Raw genomic sequence first — 22,898 nt, forward strand, 5'->3', positions numbered from 1 at the left:
TATAAACCTTTGCGACTTCATATTTGTCACTCAAAAGTTGAGTATCAATAGGCAATGAAAAGAGTAAACAAAGCATTTGTGATGTCACAGATACTGCGCACTATAGCCTACCGGTACATCATAATCAGAGCCTGTATGAGAAAATTGGCAATCGCACGCAAAGAATTTTAAGTGGCTGATAACAGTGATACAGTAGGAGAGGAATTGTTTTTCATGCCATCAAGATATTATAGTGCTCAAACTTGCGATGTAAAACATTTTTCCTTACAATTTCACTTACTTTAGTATGTTGTAGAGGAATACCAGATGCTAAAGATCTTATTCCTAGTGAGAGAGTTTAATTTCTCTTCTAGGACTTAGAATAAAACATTAATGTAAACGGGTTTTTAACAAACTAAATTTTAGGAGGAAAATTTAGATTTGAATATCGACAAAGACTCCACAGGAGAAAAAAGAAACCTCTGACGTAGGTTAACAACAGCAGACTTCCAGAAATATGTTGCAATGAAGTAGAAAGCTGTCCAAGCAACAAAACTTGACATTTATCGATTTGAATGCAGCGGCAGTGGTGCATTCATTCGATTTTTAAACATGAAACATACTACAAAATAAAAGGGTAGTCTACACTTGAAGAATTAACTTCTGACCAATGTTATCAAAACCGGTTTTATAGTTTCTTGGGCGTAACTTAAAGTTAGTAATTTTAATTGAAAAAAAAATAACTTGATTGTTGAGCTAATCATCAGGCAAAAAAACTTATCACGGGTGATGAAGATGCTAGGCTACATAAAATAAATTGTGAGCAAAAAAGCGATAGGCCTATGACCAATCGTGGTTCCCGCCGTGTAAGACTGTTGCAAAAATATATTATTTATCATGTGACTAGTAAAAACAATACTGCAAAAAAAACACAAGTATAAAAGCGAAATTTGTACAAAAAAATGAAGAATTCAAGGCTAGCGAGTTATCATGATTCTTTATCCGCTTTGCTTTTCCGTTTCACTTTCCGGTTCCTTTCATATTTTATCGTGTCCGTCTCAAGGATGCTCAGTTCTGCTAGTCGTTGTTGAAATGAATGCGGCGCCCCGACATTAGGATCTGTATAGACCATTTCCCGACCACTGGCAACACCGCCAGAGAGATGGCTGTCAAATCGCGTGCCATATTTGCTGGGCAATCGAGACCTGTAAGTTAAAAATATTAAACTTTATATGAAGCAAAGTGCCACGATCTTTGCAAAATGTCGATAGGATACAGTTTTAACGTTACAACAGCTAGTAAACTGCAAACTTATTCCTACAACTGCTAAAGTATCGTGCAATAATACAAAAGATATCACCCGCTAACTGCAATATTAGTAGCCTATGATTGTGCCACTCGAAAAATGAATTCTAACAACTAGGTCACAAAGCAAGAGGAATAATAAATATATACGTTACTTTGTTGACGCTGCTCCGTTTTTGTCACGTGATTGCATAGCTTTTTGCGTAAAACTTGATGCAGGACTGATACTGAGAGACACAAGATCGGCCATGTCAACTCTGCCTCCAGGTTGCATGACGTGTGACGCACAGTAACCTCCACCGTTGAATGACAAGTCTATACAAGATGTGACGTAACAAGTTATGAAAGGTCGTTCCAGTTGTCAAAGTTCTAATGCATATAATTAATCGCATGATTCAAGTTCAATTGTTAAAACAAATACCAGACAAAAAACTTTCAAATATAAATATTGAGTATAGTACTTTACATTTTAAGCTCTTTATTTTTGCTTAGAACATATAAACAATTTCACAATTAAATGCTATTATTTTCACAATTAAATGCATTTAATTGTGAAAATCTTACCTTCTTGTGTTGGAATCACTACCTTTCCGTGTTTACTTATATCAAACAACAAAGACTGGACAATAATAAATAATAAAAGGGGCAATATATTTGCTCATGATCGCGAACAATGGCGCATTGTATCCAATCCGTGTCACGAAAAAGATGATGACGATAAAGCATAAGAGAGGCGGTCCATAGCCTGGCCTTACCACTTATTCTGCTATTCCAGTTTGGCTTGGAGTCCTTGGTAGAACGGAAGACGATTCTACTGGTGGTGGTAGCAGAAGCTTGTGTAGGGACAGCAGAGTGATTCGTTTCATGAAGTCGATCTCTCAGCGGTGGTGAGGTAGCATATTCATGAGGATCTTTGAAAGAAACACAAATATAATTCCGCCGAATATGTATTGGATTCTTATACAAGAAATAATTAACATCAAATATAAGATAGATCATCATCATGAAAATTCTGAGCAATTTTGTCTATTGTTGTTTTATTGACATTAATATTATTCCAGAGATTATTATGTCATTTGGTGAAATTATTAATATGTACACAGTACACACACGTATAATATTAATTACTAATACTTGTACATTATATATAATATATTAATACATTATATACACAATAGACATATTGATATATCAAAGAAAAATAGGCAAAAAATCGATCGGATCAGATGGAGGTGAAGATGGACGCACGGGTCACCACAAGAAGTTGCAATACAGCCAGAAGATGCTACATATAAAGCCAAGTAACATCACCGGATCAACAGATTGCTTTCAAACACGCATCACAAGTTGATCTGTAACACATCATGTGATCTTTTCCGAGCCGTTTTGTGTAATTTCAACTTTTAATTTTAAGTGCACTGTTTCGGTTGCACTGATCAGAAGTGGAACAACACACTGGTACATAAAACACACGATTGGCAAGAAAATGGGAAGGTTTTTGCTCAGCAGTGGGCTATCACAGTCTGAAAACGATGATGATCAGAAGTATAGATGATAATTTAATCTATAACTGCTATATTTTCGTTCATCAGACGCAGTTTAATGTTAGCGTTGTTATTCCTGATGTGTCGAAAGTGTTCCATGTAAATTCTTTATGTAGTCTTTTTAAAAGTTAATGTGAATAAAAATACTGAAAAATTTAAATGCTTATCGGAAATATTTTGTACGATAGTCGCTCTGAGGATGCGCATTGTCATGAGGCGCGAAACGTCAGTGAAACATTAAAACAACCTGTATGAAACTATTTCAACTACCCCATTCATCAGATGCAACTACTGTTAAAAAAATCAAAAAATATCTGTTGAATTCGGGAATGTTGCTTGGCCTTATACGCTTGTGGTACCAGTCAGCCTCTCTACCAAAGCTCAAAAAAAGATTACCACCCATTTGAAAGCAAGCTCCTTAATTATTTTACGCAAATATCTTTAAAATATTGAACAAGCTTACGAGTGTCATCCATGTGTGCGGATGATAACCCCAGTAGCTTTTTGGAGGAGAACGAAGGAGCACGTCTGTCGATGGTTGAGGAGCTATCAGACTTTTTCAATCGGCCATTGCTTTGCAAAGTTGAAAACGAATGTTAGCTAGTCAACCCTTCGCATATAACCATCTAGGCCTAGTAGATGTTATGTTACTAAAATACTGCAACACAAAACAAATCTTACACATGTTATGTACAAGAAGCCATATACTATAACCATCAGTCTATTCACATATCATTCACTTTCATCAGAAGAACGTTGCAAGTGGCGCTAGAAACGATAATTATCCTGACGAAAAGCCAATTTTTTTTCAGTATTCAACCTATCGTGTACTAAACGTGGACCAGTAGTGCCAGTGACAAACAATTCCAAAAGTAGCATTGTTTGGGTTTTTCCGATGCATGTGAGCTAATTATGTTACTACTAGATATGGCAAGCAGTAGCACTATCCAGTTTCATTTCCGACGTTTCGTCAGTTAGAACGATTGACTTCTTCAAGCACAATAATCGTACGGGTAGCTTCTAAGGTTAAATGCCAAATAAACACTTTCATTCAATCTAAACATCAACACTTGTTATAAAAAATAAAGAAGAAAATCTTATTTCAAACCTTTGTTCTTCTTTGTTTGTGTGAGAGGCATTTGAACCTGAACAAGAATAAGTTATAGTTTATACATATCTCTAACAAGATAAAAGAAAGTTCCTTTTTGAATGGCGTGAGCAAAATTTTCATACCAAAAGCTTAAAGATGGTTTGCATGTGGCAAAGTTTTCTGCTGTAAGCCAGTGGCAAGTACCACTATTTTGATACGTACTGAAAAAAAAAACGCAAAACTTATTTTACATTTAACACCCGTAGGCCATCGACACAAGTGTAAAGATGGAAAGTACGACCCCACGATCATCTGGCAACAAACACACTTCGATATGACGTGACTTAACGTTGTACGAACATAGTTTGGGTTGATATGTTATTATTGAGGCATGTTGGCATAATTATCAGGCTGCGACGTTAAAATCAATTGTTTCACCACAAACATGTACTGTATGTGTATTTGAAAAGTTTGCAAGTGCACCACATATCTCTGTTGAGTTCGATCAAGCTTCACAAGTTGAAGGCATACACCACGCTAAAAAAAAGCACAGAAAAGTCATTTCGTAAGCTAAATTTTTATAGCCGAGTAGTGAGAGCCCTGGTAAAATAGGACGCCGGTTTGACACCGCTCAAGAATATTTGGTTGTACTTTTGGAAAGACACCCAAAGGCATGCCGTCGATTGCGGAGTGGTGCCCCTTCCATAAAAGCCCTTGATTTCTATCATGATTATGAACAAAACGTTGCTCTAGTGAGAAATGCCTATGGCCCTTCTTAGGGCAATGGCCTACTGAACTGAAGTCATCTTACCATTTCTCGCATCTTCGCTGATGACGTAAGCCGTCAATGAACTCTCATTGGTTCCTTTGCAGCGGCTGCCTTCGTCAAAAGAAACGTCATGGGTCAAACGATAAGAGGCTGTGCTTGGATCTGGTAAGACTGGAGGTGAACTGTTGGTGAAAAGATCGATGTTGAACTAGACGCCATTATTCTGACACAGAATGGAACAATATCGAAACTTGAAAAGTAGATCAGTTGCTAAAACTTATTTCAAAAGACAATTAGGTTAAAACATGTATCGCCTGCTTTCTTGAAGTAAAATGTCAGACTTGCGTGCACTTCTGTATTGCGAGCATGTAACATTTAAGTGTACCGGTTGGTCTAAAAAGTTACTTGATAATGAGTAAATACAACTTAAAAGTGAAAGCCTGGCCATTGTAAAGTTGTGAGGTGACATGCGAGGTACATGCCCGCTTTCGCCGTTAGAAAGTAAGAAACGAATGAATATTCACTGTCGTACTTTCACAGTGCTTTTAATCAAAATTTTGAATTTGATCGATCTTACTTCACCTATGCAGATTTCTCAACAATATCAAGACTTAAAGACTACAAGAACACTTAAAAGTGTCTGATCTAATAATTCACAGCTTTCAATCAAAACGCCCTACTACTTCAACCTTAAAAGTGCTGCCAAGTAAATATAAAAAAAAAAAAAACTTAAAAAAACAGTTTATCAAAAGGTACAGAAAATGCGACACGATACCGAAAATAAAGCAATTAGGAAATCTAAAAAACAAGCTATTTTGTGCATTTTCCAATGTCGGTGCAGTGTATATCAGGAAACATAGCCTACGGTACCTGTTTGTAGAATTAGAGACACAATTTAGTTTGCAACTCTCTGAATTCTGCAGATCGTTGGGTTCCACATTTTTGTGACCTATTGAGAAATCGTTGGCATGAAGTTTTCCATCTTGACAGAGTAAAGATTCTATATGATGCAACTTATTATGACTTTCACAGGAAGAGCCCCTAGCATGGGCCTGCTCTTCAACAGCACCAGCAACCTCTTCCTTATCTTTGACTGCGTTATCAGCATTGGAATCACGTACGCAGCTTGTGGTGTTGGTGGTAAGCCCCTGTCTTCTTATAGTGTGATTTTTGTTTAAGCTGTAGGATTCTAATCTTGTTTTTTTGGTTTCGAGTATATTGTTTTGTTCCAATTGTTTACGAGCTTGTTCCTTTAGATGCTTGTAATACTTCTGACGTAAGAACAGACTATAACGAACGATACTAGATTTAAAACCACCGCCGGTTGCTAGTTTTACATTTCTAAGACAACTCGACTCATTTATTGATCCCAATGGTATTCGTCGTCTTTGGGATGATTTTTCAGCACCACTTGCAATTGGTTCACCAAATAAAGGAGTAAGAGAAAACTTGGAAGTCTGGTTTGGGTTAATGAAATCCAACGGTCGAGATTCTTCATCTTTTAGAAGACAATGTATATCACCATCCAAGCATGACTGATCAGTGTGAATGCCATTTGCAAAAGATGCTAAATGAGTTTTATGACAATTATCTTGTGCTCCTCCGACGTTTTTTCCCACTATCCCAACATTATGCATGGAAAGATCGACTTTTTTGTGTGTTTCATCGGAGGTATTCGGTTTGGAAGAAATAGCTTCGTCTGCATGGGAATTTTCAGATTTGAATGCACCACATGACAATTTTGTCAAATGATTGTTAGATTGATCTTTAGGTCCATTGTTGGATCTCACGCGTTGAGAGCGAGATTCATTCAGCAATTCTTTGAATCCGGTTCTTTCTGGAGCAGAATTCATTCGGTCACAGATGCCTTTTCTCCCAACTGTACTTTTCAAAATGCATGCACTTTGAAGGGAAGTTAGATTTCGACGGTCGGACGCTTTTGACCGATTCGACGCGAAGTTTGCATTCGATCGTGAGTCGACAGGTGCCTGAGCAGACAGTTCGGGAACTACGATGACTGGTTTTATTGTCTGACAAGATTTAACAGTGAGAGAGTGCACAGGTTCGCGATAGCTTTGTTTAGTAGGGTCTTTCAAGTGTCTAGGTTTTCCAGCAAAATTCGCCAAGCCAGTGGACATCATAGATTTCTTACTTTCGGGACAAATAAATTCTTTTTCAGCTCTACCTCCAGCAGTATCTCTTTGAAAAGAGGTCAAATTACTGCCATCTTCATTGCGGATGTTACCATCAGAGATGATTTCAATATCTGATCTAACAGTTGTGATAGTGCCGATTGAATGCCCTTGTATAAACGCGCCATTAGTAAAGCTCTCCTCTGAGTTAAACCCATCATTGAGCGCAACTTTCACACTCTTTGAAGCGACGTTCTTCCTGTTTCTGGTCGGTCTGTTGGTACTCTCGGCTTGAACGAAGTGATCTTTGGTAATGACTGTAGGTCGTGACGAGGTACCAGTATATGCGTGGAAGGTGTTGGGGTCTGATGTTGGGAAAACGTGACATCGGTTTGGGAGCAACTGGGGGGATGGGTTAGGTGCAAAAGGCGAATCAATGACGCTTTGCGAAGAAGACGAGGTGGATGGACTGTTAGAACGTGAGGTTACGCTACCAAAATTGTTTTTAGAATTCGCTGGTTCTAACGTCTGAAATCTATCAACATGTTGAATTGGTGAAACATCCACGATTCTGTACACCAGAGGCTGTTTATTTCTAAGTTGTAAACTTTCTGCTGGCGTTTCGTCGATCGGCCTTGTTTCAGCAGTACGCGTGGCTTCTAAGATATTGCTGATTTCTTTGCAAACATCATCATTTGTTTTGTGATAATCTTTCATTATTATGTTGCACCCCTTGTCACTTCTAGTAGGCCTATTACTGGAATTGAAAGGGTTTCGTACACTGCCACTCGAACCAATTGGGGGTCTTAATGATTCAACAAAATTTTCCAACTGTTTTGTCTCTACAGATTTCCAATCACTTTTCTCCTGCCCTCTACCTACTACAATAGCATCACTAACCTCAAGACCTGCGCTGCTAGATGACAATTGGTGAGGAATGATTCTTGCCGCGCGGTCTTTGCTCTGCTTTCGCGATCCTACCGCTGATACTGATGATGTATGAGGTGGGTTGAAACTAAAATCTCCAGTTGCGCATAATTTGTTATTGTTGTGGGCGTCTATCGCTACAAAAGATGTATTGTTACATGTATCAGTCCTTTCTTCAAATTTCAAAGCGTCTCTACCTTTGTTCTCAAGCTTGCCGAACATATGTTGATCACAGGAATGATACGAAAATGGATTTGAAGAGAGTGGCCGCAACACAGTTCTTGAAGCAAGGTTTTTGCTGACCATGTGCAGGTTACAACTAACACTTTCCTCTCCATGTTTAGTCACTGGGCAAGTGTGAGCATTTCTCGAAGTATATCTCAAGACAACTTGATTTTCACTGCTCCTACAAGCTTCATTTGATAGTTTGCAGTTACTTTTAGCAGAGTAAAGTTTCGTCCGATCCATCGCATCAATCAAATGCATCTAGACCTTATACAAAGATAATCATTTTTTCAGGTCGTTCTACAATTTTTGAGAACTTCTATTGGACAGAGAAAATATCATTGTTCAAAAAGATAAAAAAATCCTTTGACCTTGAAGAAATGCACATACAAAAGCAAAGAGTGCTGTGATTTGAAAAACTTCGCCTCTGCAGCTGTTTCCGATTCTAAACCTTTTCGTAAAACATTTCTTATAACGAATAGGTCGCTTTAGCTAAAAGTTTGTTTATTAGCTAACATATAAACAGACTTAGCTAGTTTCAATGGTTCTAGACTCAATAAATTATTATTTTAATACGAACATTAAACTAGTACAACACTTCCATAAGTAATTATTAAACAAAACGCGATCCACATTAATTACTTCAATCTCAAAATACTGCTAGAAACTTGTTACACCAACTGAATGTAAAAAGAGGTAATAAAGATTTACTGCATTAAAATACAAGAGTTCCAGATGCTACTAATAAACCTTATAACCTTAAGATACTCTTGTAAGCAAAAGAATGTTCATAACAAAAATGCAGCCTTTTGGGGGTATTCTCTGATAATTTTTTATGTAACGTTTTTTTACATAAATATAACTTTCTTTGGCACCTTTCTCATGACAAGGCAATGGCCTCTCAAAAAATTGCTTTTGAAAATTTTATGTATCTGTCTCTGTAACTTGTTTAAAGGCAAAAGTCTTGCACAGTTACACCCAAATAACTAAGATACATACATCGTACAACTACATAAATCCATGTTAACCATGCTAACGTTCTGTGAACGTTATTTAACAACCAAACAATAAACCAGACAGCAAAATCCGTCATTTTTAAATTGATTCAACGTCTGCAGACGTTCAATCAATGTATTAATGACAGATTTTGCTGTCTGGAAAGAGATTTCATTTATTTTTTAAGACTAATTTCAGTTAAATTCGAAAACCATTTTGGAAAGGTTTCTCACTCTCGACCTAACGTTCATCGGTCTTCCAACCAATATATTGGAATGAGCATTCCAATTGGAAAGATGACAATCAAAATGTTGACATAATTTCACGGACAAGGCGCTATAAGGTCATAAAAAGATTCTCTAAAACAAATAATATTTTTACATTAATTATACGTTGCTTGAAATTGCTTCTATGTAATATCTACGGTTTAGCCTTGTTTGCAAACGGTTAATGTTCACACTGCGTAGACGTGACAGCAATAAAACAATTGACAAAGCAAACGGTTTTAAATTAATCCATTGATTAAACTTGTGCTGTAACTAGCAAACACACGGCCATAGTCGACGTTGCATCTTATCGTATATGTCAGACAAAAAGTTAAAACCAGTGTTTGAAAGAACAAATCACCAACAAAAATGCTAACATTTCTTGAAGGCGAGCTAGTCCAAAGATTTTATGATATACTTCGATTGTTCTATGAAAGTGGTTGATGACCCACTAAAGAAAGCCATTTACCTGTCTTCTTGTAATATGCCGCAACACAAAACAAAGTTTTATGGCTTGAAATCCCGTTTGCTTTGCGCAAATCAAAGCAATAATCTGTCGCCTCGCCTGGTAAAGTAAATATTAGAGGAACAGCTTAAATTAAAACCTTGCTTGTGTTCAGTCAGCCAATGTCAAAGTGTATAAATGATCGAATGTGACATGTTTTTCCCACAGACGTCTAACGACGTTGAGTCAACGTAAGAAAGACGGATGTCCCAGTGTCCCTGCTCGTAAGAATTTGACTACACGCTTTTTGCACTAAGATTTTTTTTTTACACCAGGATGAGACTCATGTTACATCGTGGTGAGTCCCGGTAATTCGTGTTTGTGAAGTGAATGGCAACAGCCAGAGACCGCAACTCATAGAGCACCCGGGGTGGTAAAAGGATAAACCTTCGGCCCCAGTGTCCAACGAGAGGAACCCATCCTTCTGAGCAAGTGCACTTCTCAGTGCAGGCAGCTCCACCTGTCTTAAGGGTCGAGTAACATTGTTGCCAGTTAAACACCAAGATAAATGATGATAATGATGATATTATGATGATAAAACCAATCGGTATTTTTTCAGCTTTGCTGTATAAAATTTTAACATGACTTTGGAATTCTTAATTTTTATCCTCGTATGCACTTTCTATCAGCTGACGTTTAGCCACAGTTGAGGTTGTTCGAACAGATTTTTGAAATTCTGTAGGTTTAATGCTACCTATCACGCCACGTCACAGTATAAAAAAGCCCGGTCTCAGACTATGATGGCTGAAAACTAATGAAGCTCAGCGTTGGCTACCAAGTTTTTTCCTTTTAAAAGAATCAATCAATTACGTGGCAGTGTTAGGTCACACATGAACCAACAGGAAAAAAAATGAAAAATACAACAAGAAAGATTCTGGCATGCTCAATAAAGAATGTCTTTCTATCTTCCTTGTAGTATGCGCTCTTTGTAGCCTACTTCGTTTTTTTATGCTGCTCTGTTTCACTTTGCTTGGTTATACTGTGCTATCCTTTTTGAATGATAAAAAACTAACACAGCACTGCTACATTCATGATGTTGGTTTTAAATCATTCAAATTAACTTCAATAGTGATGGTCTTGTGTAAGCATCTTGCCTGTGTATTTAACTGGCTAGTATGAAGCGCAGCAGTAAATATGCTAAACTATTAGACTACTACAGATACGCTAAGATAATCTCTTCGTAGAATCGGTAAAAATAAGAATTCTTCAGACTGCTAAGTTATTTCCAGTGAAGTTATTTCTAAGCATTTTCTTTTCTTTCAGCCACAGCACAGCTTGACCATGAGACAACAAATAATTACGTCACAAACTTCAAATGAATGCCTTTTGTTATTTGTGAAGGCAAAAGAAAAAACGAAATATTCCAAACGCACTCAAACTCAGATTGTGATAACGTAAAATAAACGATTACATTTTCAATGAAAGCAATATTACAACATAAGCGTAACAGAACTGAAATTGCAAACAAAGCCGCATTCAGTGGATCTGAACTGGTGGAAAAATCTTTTCAGTCCGGTGCAGTGAATAGTTGTTTTAAGTCTTACTTTAATTTATACTGTAGCCTATATCAATCTCAATTCATACAACGTTTATGCATGAATAGTCTCAAATAAACTTAACAACCATTGGCAATGTTAGTGTAAATGATCCTTAATACTTAATTGAAGACACGTAGGCATACAGTGAGCTACTTACAAGTCTTGACCGAGCTCATAGAACTTGTTGGGGTTGCTTTGATTCTTTCCAATGCTGAGAGGTTCTAAAGAAGCGTTAAACCACAGCTTGAAAAAGGAGTCAAAATAAACTTACATTAGTCAATTGTAATTTCCTGGTTGCTAAAAGCTTGCAAAAGTTGCACTTTTTACACTGAAGTTATGTGAAAGAAAATGTAATCATTGGCCGTCATTGATGTTTCCTCATTGTTAAGCAAATAACATCAGCCAAGTTTTGATACCTGTATAATTTATTGATAAAGCTTTGCCATCGTAATGTTTCTTCAGTTGACTTCTTCAGTATCTCGAAAAAATCACGCCGATGACTAAGAACACTGTCCAAATCATATAAAAGCAAAACGCCAGTTAGCATTTGCTTACTTAAAATTGTCGTTCTTTGACGTTCCTTCCTGGTTTGTCGGGGTGCGATGACGTTTCCATTGGAGTTCGAGCGCGTGAGGTTGATACTCGTCTGTCCTCTAGCGGCGCGATTAGAGCCGCGTTGTGCAAGATCTGCCGCCCCATTACCAACTTCTCCATGAAAGGATTTCTGTAAGTAGACATTTCGTGTCAGAGTGGTAAAGCAGACTGTTGTTTTTAGGAGAGTAGCAACTATATTAGCTTTCATTAGCTCTGCTTGGAGTTTTCGCTTTGTACTGTATAGCTTGAGTACTTTTTGTATTGGTGGCGATATTTATTGCACAGACGAATCGGTTTATTTGCGCATAGGATAATCGCAAATGGCATTGGGCACTCTTTTTGTGAATAATATTTGCTGTATGTACTTATGTGGACAGCTAATACTTTATCATCATCATCATCCAAGTTAGGTTTTGTCTTTACTTGTTGGAGTGGCCGATATGTACGTCAAAATCCAACAAAGACGCAGTGTTGTCTTAATCTGCGAAACTTAAGCGTTCTTTGTACGGCTCTTATATAACTTTGAACTCAAGAATGATATAGCTTAAATATGAAACATTATGATAAATTACGTCAGATACAGTAGTCAACAACTTCACAAAATAGGAAATAAATGTATATAAAAAATAAAACACACACCACTCAAATTAGTATGTTAAACGTTATATATACATTGATGAATACACATTGAGTTATAAACAGTATAAACACAAGCATATTGTAAAAATATTGTTTGATATTTCTGCTATATGATAAGCAAATTATGATCAATGAGTTCAATACCGGGTATAGGTCGATGGGTAACTCCAGGTAAACGGTTGGCATACTTCTATCGTAACTCTAGCCTTTAGTTTTAATAACACACAAACCTTAACCTGTTTAACATTAAAGTATTTGGAGGATGTTTTTTTGCAACGAATTATTGGAGTTCTGTACAATGCAAACACAGTTTGCAAATTTCTCGTGAACTTGAGTGCCTTTCTGCCTTTCCTTTACGTTTTTACGTAACGTTTTTTCCCTTTCTTTTGCTTACGTGCCTTTCTCACAGCATCGTACTGAAGGCTAGAATCGAACCAGTAACAAAATCAAACTGTAAACTATCCCACCCCAGCTACAGTATGTGACATCAGTGAGGCAGTAGTTGCGTGCAACGTATAATTATCCTGGAAGTAACTAAATCTAAGAAAAACTGTAAGATGTACAATTGTACATATGTGAGCAGCTCAGGTGATGAATTGTCGCAGGAAAATTAGAAAACAGCGCCAGAAACACAATAAGCCTTGATACCTAAAGTCTTTGTCTGATTATGCAGTCACGCAGACCTTCCATACGCTTTTCTACAATGAGTTTAACATATCTTTGTAGCGTTTTCACTGCTTAGAATTAAAATAGTTTAATCCTGTCTACATGCACCTGCAGTTTTACTTACTTTTCTCATGTACTATAGAACTGTAAACTAACATTACAACGTGAGGTCCCACACAGACAGCCTCACTTATGTCTACTCCAGAATTTTGAGATGAAAGAGTTTTTGATATCCCCAACAGACAATATTCTCTTTTGTTGCTTAACAATAACCAAAACCCAACTCCTAATCATCCACAAGCAAATTACAGATTATCCTGATACAAGCGCTACGGACTGGGTTCATATTACTGAAGTAGAGTGCACCGAATGGCAACAAAGCCGGCTATTGGATGTGAAATGTTGGTGAGCTATATACCAGCCCAACAAAGACGAGATGATAAGATCAGCTATTTCTTCTTATATAGCATACAAAGACAAAGTGATAAAATGATGTTTGCTTTCATTGTCATAAAGGACATATCAATATGAGATTAAGATCATGACAATAGAATGTTTTATGAGTCAACAAAAAGTTCGAAATAGCAAAGTTACAATCATTCAATAAGAGTTTATTATCTAAGAACGTTTTGAAAGTGTTTGACTAAACAAAGCCTCGACAAAAAGTCCTCAGACCATTTCAGGAAAGCAAAGAAGCAAGGTATTTATTAATTCTCGGAGTCAATCACAGTAAAATAAGACAGTTCATTGTATAATTATCTTGACCGGACACATAGTGAATAGTGAACATAGACATACAGTGAACTTTCAGATAGCAAGCATCGACCGAAAGTTTGAATTGGAAATATACATTTTAATCAATCCTGGGAGAAATCCATTCGGAAGGAGGTTAGACTGCACTTTTCATAGATGAAAGTATGATAGTCAACAGCCAAAAACCTAGCTCTTCAGCACGCAGCACGGCCTTAACCGTAAAAATATAAACCGTTTCTGCTATTGAAGAAATGATTGAAGTTGACAAATATTTGAGGAAGAAATGAAAACAGAAGTTAAACTGTGCAAAAAAATCTTAAGCTTCGCAAGCATCTTACCGAGTATTTTAACTGGGAGTTCTTTACCAATGCGCCCCCACCAGGTCCATTGTACGCTGAGGGAAGATGGGTGAACGACCGCTGTTCAGAAACCATAAAGGATTGGTCGATATGCTGCGTCACTACAATTATACAGAAGTGCATGAGCCGAACGTAGCATTGCAACAATAATTAGCTTCAGTCGTGCTAAGGCTTGCGCCAGCTGGTTGAAGATTTAGATTAAGTGGACGAGAAGGACAATCTTCATGTCCACCTTCAGGCACGCTTTTAATGTGTCCTGCCAAAGACACAGCCGCATGCATTTGAGCGGTGTCAAACTGACGATTTTTTTAACGTTATACCAAAAATCTCACGACTCGGTTGTGCACTGATTAGATTCTTGAATATTACACGGCTGTGTCTTTGGCAGGATAATGACATGCGTAATGGTGAATAGATTGACTTTCTTGCCTTTCCGTTCACTCCATGTAAATCTTCAACGACTGGGCGTACGTCTGGATCTGACAAACGGTTATTTAGATCTTAAGTAAATTTTGTATGTAGTTAGAAAACGGCGTTCCCTATAGGTTTGTCAGCTACAGCATCTCAGACACAATAGACTCAGCAGTAGCTCATAGTCGTTGGTCAGGAATGTTAGTTTAGTTTATGTTTAGAATATTGTAGGCTTTTCACAAACGATCTAAAATTATCTATTGAACAATAATACAAAGCGACAAAGACATTTTTAGGCCTGTTTAACAAGTTTATACAAACGTATCGAACCTGTAACATCCAGCTAAAACAGGTCGTTTGTATCTGCATTTGTAAAATGAAAAACGATCATGCTGCTAAAACCGAAACTCAATCTATTACATCATTGAAGTCCTTTTACGTCATCAAATGTATGGCACCAGTAAGCAAGCTTTGCACCCAGAAAAGTTCTACTGGTAGATCACAATTTGGAAACAAGAAGTGAAATGACAAACCGGTGAATTTATTCGGTTTGTTCTGATTCCTTGTAGATCCCATGTCAAAACCTTCCAACGGAACCTTGAAATGTCGTTGTTGGACTTCCAGGTCTTTGGTACGCTTGGAAGACGAGAACTCTGTAATAAACTTCAGCTCAAAACGAAGCTTCGATGCGAGTTAGGGTGACAAAAATGAAGCAATGAAGTTAAATGATGCCAAGCTTTCCAATATCACCAGACTAAGTTTTGTTGATTACTTTAAGTTTCGTCTCACACTCATGCGATGAAAGGTCTCAATGAAATAAAACCTGACTAATTCAGCGTGTCTCTTCCATTATTGGTACATTTGCATTGCAACATCCCACGTATTCAATCAAGGATCAGTAGCTGATTTATTGGGCATGCAAAAGAAAGTTTTAAAGCTGATTTTATTTACTTTGGTAAGCCTTTGCACCAATGAACTATGCAAGACTGCTCAATGAGCAATTGGGAAAGATAAAACAGCCTAAAAATGTCAACACGCGAATACTGAGTAAAGTAACTGTGTGGTAGCCGTTGGCAGGCGCCAGAGATTTAAAGCAGGCAACTTTCACAGCGAGTTTACTTCTGTTAAACATTTGGCAACAACTTGTATCAACCATATTACTCTGCCAGTTGTACATCTTTGTAGCATGGTAGAAAACCTACTTATTTTATGCAGCACTGCACCTGAATAAGACTCCGAAGAACAATCCAAGTTGAGCAACTTGTGTAGAGACGTCACCGGATGAAAGTCCTCTGACGTATTCAATTGGTCAGGAAGATGGTAACCCAATGGTAGTGGCACTTCTGAATTCTTTCTCGGGTTGCTATAAAAACATGAAGCTTTCCAGAACATAATTGAAGTTTCGGGATATAGAGGCGGCTTTTTTGAAGCAAATGGAAAAAGAGAGAAGTTTTCCAATAAATCAGCGTCATGATGGTGTCAATACAATGTAAATAACACAGTGGGGTACTTCATATCTACTTTCTGGTGTCACTTCAAACACATCTGCTTTCACTAGGGTGAAAGCAGACGTCAATTTTCAGCCTACAGCTACATTGTTGATGGGACTGTGGAATTCTGAAAGGACTGCGAGAAACGGTCACTATCGCAAGTCACTGAACATCTTGTTGTGAACTTAGTATTTTATTAATACCACTAATGTGTAGAAACCACGTTTAGATATATTTCGAAGCTTACATAAATGCAACGTAAGTATTACAGCAACACCAATTTTTGCCAAAGCTGTGGATAATGTTTTTACACACAAACTATCATTGAATGTGGTTTGATGTAAATATTTCCTCGTTTCTGTTCTCTGATTGGATTCTTCAAACCATGAATTAAATGGCTTTTAAAAGCTACAAAGCATATTGAGAAAGAAATTTGATTAACGCATTTCACAAGTCCACAATTTATTTTTGATGCTGAATTAAAACGAGTACAATCTACTGTAGACGGAACTGGATCAAACTGGAAACAGCCGACTTGTTGTACCACTGTACCACTCTTCATGAGTTCTTATAAAGTTCATTATTACAGAGAAATGTGCGTACCGTATGCATAGAAAATCAGTAATTTACTTGAGGCAGCTTGACCTTAAGTCAAAAAGTCAAACATATGAGTCTCCACAGGGTTGCCAGTTTATTTTTACCTCGGACTGTTGACAAGGGAATTAGAAAAGGAAGTTGGAGCAGAAGCTGCAGTTTCTCCAGGAACAAGAGGAAAAAATTCCCTGTAAAAGAAGGTTTTTCCACAACTCAAGCCTTTGTAGCGAATCAAATTCTTATCTGCTGAATCTGCTTCTGTTGCGTCTGCTTCTGTTTTCCGAAAACTGAAAAAAACAAAGCCTTCCAGCTTAAAATTCAAAGAAAATGAAGGGGTGTACCAGCAAACATCTATAGGATTGGCCCATGATACAAGAGAAGGATCCACAGAGGATATAAACTGATATGCATAAATCAACAAGTGAATAAAAAATAGCCTAACACTAACCTCTCAAGTAAATAAAAAATGTAAAAATAATGTCTTTTTAGACATTATTTTTAAAGAAATAATATACTGTAGAGTCAAAAGTTATGCAAATTTTACTTTGTGTGGAGCTACATGAACTTGAGAGGTTACTGCTATTTCTTATTCCCTTCCAGTTAATCCGGGAACATCATGGATCTGAGGTGATAGGCCAAGGATAGATCCTCGGCCCCAAAGGCTCACACAGCAACGACGACCGTAACAATAATATACAAAAATCACACAATAATAAACACAGCTTATTGTTTTCGGGTAAATTCTCCTTGACATGTTTTGAAAGAACTTTTCATGTTGCTTCAAGCGTACTAACAATGACATCTCTCTACATACGAGCTTCATTTGATGTGCCCTCAAACCAAGGGTGCCAGAAGTCTAGCTGGCAAATGAAATGCTGGTTAGACTAAACATTGACGTTGTGTCGTATACTGGGTGTATTTTCGTCAAAAACATTTGCATCATCATCAACAATAAAGCAAATGGAGCCCCTTAAACCGATGCAAACGTACAGTTTTTGCTAGCAACGTCAGTGATAAAATGCTACCAACACCACAAAAAAAATTTCAATGGAGTTCACAGAATCTCATTCAGAAGTCATTTAAGACTATGTAGTGGTTCACCAACCCTTGATCAATGAATCAGACAAACCACAGGCGCATTGTGTTTTGATCGTTTTCAGCCCAGCAAATCTTGCCCTTTTGTTGATTGCAAAGTTCCTGATAAATCATCGTCATATCGTCATTAGAGGCTTTTTCAATTACAATTTTGGGATTTTGTAATCTCTTAATTATTTTGCGAAACTGCCAAAATTAAGCTCTGCAAGAAGCTTTCCCATTTCGACGATAAAGGTTCAATCAATCATTTCAACCATGGGACCACCACATACAAAGGTGAAAGGTCATGGGGCAATTTGCAATCTAACTAAATACATCTAACATTCAAGAGTAGACGATTTTATCAGCGGTATAAAACACAACTATATGAAGTATGTACCAGTTACTATCTCCTTGCCTATCGCTTCTTAGATACGGAACAGATTGAGAAGAAATACCGCCACCTGGTGGCTGGAAGCTTGTATCTTTACTCAATTCTGAATTTCTGCACTTGGCCGACAAGGATTGAAACAAGCGGCCACGTCTTGATCTGCAAAAATGTAAGAAGATCAATAGAAACAAGACGTACTGACACAAAAATCAATTGCTTTTTCACAGAATATAAGGTTTAACCCATATAGTCACAATAAAAATTATAAATTAGCATCACAAAGTACATGAAAAAGAAATTCAGTTCAGCTTCATGTTTTATTTCTGATCGTCAAAGTGAAAAAGATTAATTGCCAACATAGCAGAGGCCCAAAAAATAGTGGAATAAACAAAAACAGCGACATGTTCAATTGTTCATAAAGACTTGAAATTAACAACAAAAACATGATCACAAAGACTTGAAATTTGACCATGCTGGAACTGCAAATACGTTCAGTTTTATGTGTAGTGTAAACTGGACTAGGCCTATACGATTATGTACACTCAAAAAAAGTTTGCAGAGTTTTGAGATTGACAAAGTACAAAAGTACATTGTTCAAGTATATACAAAAGCAATCAAATTCTCAATATTAAGCTTGACGGTGAATAGTGTTTGTTTAATAAACTGAGAGTATACGCTGTGTTTATATTTACTATATATGTGTCTATAACACGAGCTATTAAGATACCATGCCAGAAGCCTGAGAAAAGTTGAAGCTTTCATATTAAAGATAAACTTAATTGTTAGTAGCTAAATAAAACCAGAGCTTATTTTTTTTTAAATCACGTTAGTATTCCACATCTCACAGAAACACACCGCATCGTACCTCGACGTCACACGAGTTCGGGCAGCAACTGAGATGATAGAAGAATAATCCTTCTTGTCAAGTGAGCTGAGCTTTGTTGTTTGTTGCAAAGATTCACTGACAGGTTTGTGGTGGGTTGACAAGGCAGGGAACACCAGGCAGGAGTTGTTATGTTGTTTTCTTTTAGTGTTTATCTGAAACATCGATAAAGTCTTACTGCTTGTCATCATAGTTCAGTGATGGGAATAATTAATTGATTTTGTGCTGAAAGTAAATAACAATAGGCTACAACACGAATCATGCTTAATGACAATGTATTCTGCAATGAGCAGCACATGGGATCATCGTAAATCTGGGGTTGTAAAAGGATAGTCTCTCGGCCCCAGAGGCTCACACGAAAAAGAAGAGAAGCAGCACATTAATAGGAAGCAACAAGGGATAAACTGGACACACGCATACTATCTGATGTACAATCTTATTGATACAAATTGATGCATTTGCTACCAACCTTTAATTTGTTTTGGTAAGTTCTATCTGCCACTGGAATACCTTCTGTTTTTTGCCAAACTGGTAACAATTTCTTTAAATTACTTGATAGTCTGAAATAAAGAAAAAGATACAGAAGTGCTGTGATATTGGATATTTTTTGTACCATTTTTGTAGCAGAAAGAAAAGTTATCAAAGTTACACTTGTACTAAAAAACTTCTGAAGAATATCTGAAGAAAAAAAAAATCTGGAAGTTCTACCTATGTTCCAAAACTGAAAGTGTATTCTGCAAAACGGAACCATTTGGTGCAATCTGTGCTTTCAATTCTCTTTCAAGAATCTTTCTGGTGGCCTTCAGCAATTTCCTTGACTTTTTTATGGAACTTAAGGTGACGTTGTTAGAGTCTTGTGGCAACGTTAAATCTGGAGATCCAAATATTCCTAAAAAAAATTATCACTGATCTAATATGAAATTTACCATTCCTTGTGAACAAAACTGGCAGAAGTATGAAACTACTTTGACTTCTCTGTTGTCATAATCAACGTTTTTTTCACACTCAAGTTAACAATATTGTTTTGACTTTTGGAACTGTTTGCTTCTTGCAGAACATGAATAACTAAACTCAATTATTCAGATTTGTAAAAAACAATTAAAAAATGGTAAGTAAAACCTCTTTCTTGATTGTGCAATATATTTATTGACTCCAGGTATTTAGAATATGCATTGGAATGCCATTGGATCTCATTCCACTTAAACACCATTCTAAATATCTAATAAAATTTCCAAGAAGTACATGCCTTTTGGTGTACATTTACTCCATTTATTGTGAACACACACAAATTGACCATTTGCTCTTCTAAGCTTGCAACTCTCTGATGACAACTTGCTAAGAGCCTAATAAGATAAAAACATAACGTTAGCATTCTGTAAGAAAGCTTTTACTGCTTTATTACTGTGTTACCTGCAACAGACTAGGGTGGCAGCTGACATAGATGACCTTACAGGTCTTTCATTGCCATCCTGTTGTGCTGATAGACATTTTGTTGTTTGTTGTGCTGATTTCAATTTGTATGTGCTTCTTGTTTGTTTATTGCCAACAAAGCAATAAACTGAACTTTTACTATTGTATCTGTATTTTATCTTAAGCAACTATACATCTCATGGCTGATAATTAGATGACTTGAATGAAATAGTTTGCCAGGCGCATAAGTTTGTAAAATATTGAGTATTGTTCTCATGTTAAGGACACAAACTATCATACTATTGTGATAACCTTTATTTATTTTGACATCACATTAATCCAGCATGACTGACTTTTCTATAAGCTACATGAGATAACCTTCTCAACACATTACAGTGCAGAGTGACACCAATCAATAATCACTATCTAGCTGCTTGAAAAAGCCTGTCACTTCTCATTAAAATATGTGAGAATATTTGCACATTTACACCAAAAGACAATGCTTTTGAAATGAATAACTATTATCGGGAAGGTATTCTTGCTACATGTACACCTTACGCAAGATCATAATAAAAAACTTTTATTCCCTTAAGTGTGCATGAGCTGGCTTATGCAATCTCAAATTAAACTGTTACAAAGTCTGTCTTGGTAAAACTTAACGTATACATATAAATAAAATATATTACAGAATGCTGATCACTGTCCATGCTCATCAAGCAAGAGGCATGGGCCACATGCGCTTCTCATTCGTAGCTTTTTCATATATATCCACTCCATTTTGAAAACATTTCTGTTTTTTCTGATAACAAAAATTACTAGGTTACTTCTATTGTAAATTTTAATGAAGTCAAAGTTAGCTTGGTGCCCTTCAAAGTTTTTCACCTTCTTCCTCTCTTAATCTCCATATATGACCTTAATAACAGTGCATTATAATTTATATAATGAAACTTTGAGAAAAAATATATTATACTACATTATTGATTGATCAATTTACATCACTTAATCATGGAAAAAGTAAATGGCAGCAATCATAAAAGAAATTTCAACAAATTTCAACAATTTCAACAACTTTGGAGGATCTAAAAAAAAGTATTGAATCCAAAATGGCAAAGCTATTGCATGAAAGTATGTGGAGCAAACATTTCAAACACCAATTGCTTTCATCTTCCGTGCTGGATGAAAACACTGTTAAACATGATTATAGCTTCTCAACTTTGAGCACTCTACTTTTCATAGTAGTTTCCACTTTGTGTTCAGTAGTGAAATACTTAATAGCTCACAAAATAGGACTAAAGCCTAAAATCATCTAATACTAAAGTTTTCAAAGAATCACAGAAATTTTTTCTACCTTACTCTGTACAAGCTTGTTACAATGCTAAAACAAACTTAAAAATGTCAACCATTTCCTATTGTAAATGATGATTTGAAGTATTAAAATTAGTTACAGTATAGTAATTGTGTCACGATACTTGTGTTAGTTAAAATCTTTGTCAATTTTCCATACAGCATTGGTTTAAAATAATTTTTTTGTTTCTTTGAACAAGAGTGATGACTGTAAGAAACTGCTCATTTTTTATACATAAATCTTTTACATGTTCCTGTAAATTCTATTAGAGGCATTAAGTCTTTGAAGACTTTTTCCATGCACCTAGGTCTGGTAAAACTCATTCACTTAGAAAAACTTATTTGAATTGGTACGTAGCTCCTGAGTGCATTGCTACGATACCGGTACTCATCGCGGCGCTACAGAATTATCAAATTCAATTTTCAAGCCAAAATTTTTACTTTGTTTATTTTTACACAGTTATACGTCGTGCTTCAGCAAACTGACTGAAACATGGACCAAGTTTAGACACCAACAACAGCAAGAAGGCTCAGGGCATGTATTTGTTTAAAACCAAAATATAAATTGGCAAGCGTTACAATAAGCTTTGATTGTTGTTCTAGTAAGTAGATTGAATATTTTTGTTAAACAGTAAGTTACTTACACGCAAGTTTGTTTTGGCTTAATTGGGCTTATTGAAGAATTAAAAAACGTTTCACATTAAAACATGATTCAGCGTCAGTGATTGCGGGTTGCAGCTTGGCTGACGGCATGTCGTTTCTATGGTTGGTGCAGCAGCGTCACCTCGTGGCAAATTTTGAGGTTACCTTTCAAGTTTTAATAAACTTCCCATTCTGAATTCAGTTTTATTTTCATTTCTGACCATCATAACAAAAATAATATATGCCGAACATAGTATAAGTCTAGAAAAAGATAGAAGCGGAAAAACGCAAACGTTATAACGTGCTTGATACCTAAACAGAATAATCAGTTTAAAATATGGCACAGTCCCAACACCAACATCTTTTTTTTAC

The 22,898-nt window shown here is 36.5% G+C and overlaps 1 protein-coding gene across 2 annotated transcripts; it reads right to left on the bottom strand.

Moving 5' to 3' along the window:
* LOC145765526 (uncharacterized) lies at positions 1-22,637 on the bottom strand. 2 transcript variants are annotated; one of them, XM_082577360.1, is made up of 19 exons: positions 22,529-22,637; positions 21,227-21,339; positions 20,377-20,473; positions 19,839-20,019; positions 19,600-19,690; positions 19,113-19,285; positions 18,257-18,406; positions 16,890-17,069; positions 15,922-16,061; positions 15,232-15,351; positions 14,267-14,388; positions 11,832-12,000; positions 11,434-11,497; positions 4,730-4,869; positions 3,937-3,973; positions 3,292-3,401; positions 2,040-2,195; positions 1,440-1,599; positions 1-1,184 (listed from the first exon to the last, which is right to left on the bottom strand). In XM_082577360.1, exons 2-19 carry the CDS (start codon positions 21,251-21,253, stop codon positions 968-970), a joined length of 2,334 nt encoding a protein of 777 aa, XP_082433486.1. In that variant the 5' UTR covers positions 21,254-21,339; positions 22,529-22,637; the 3' UTR covers positions 1-967. The 2 variants fall into 2 exon arrangements, with proteins under 2 accessions (XP_082433486.1, XP_082433485.1); XM_082577359.1 differs by lacking the exons at positions 11,434-11,497; positions 11,832-12,000; positions 14,267-14,388; ... (8 more) ...; positions 21,227-21,339; positions 22,529-22,637 and adding an exon at positions 5,558-7,806.
* Between the last annotated feature and the right edge of the window lie 261 nt (positions 22,638-22,898).

Source organism: Aplidium turbinatum, chromosome 2 (genome assembly GCF_918807975.1).
Source record: "Aplidium turbinatum chromosome 2, kaAplTurb1.1, whole genome shotgun sequence".
In the NCBI taxonomy this organism is placed as follows: domain Eukaryota; kingdom Metazoa; phylum Chordata; class Ascidiacea; order Aplousobranchia; family Polyclinidae; genus Aplidium; species Aplidium turbinatum.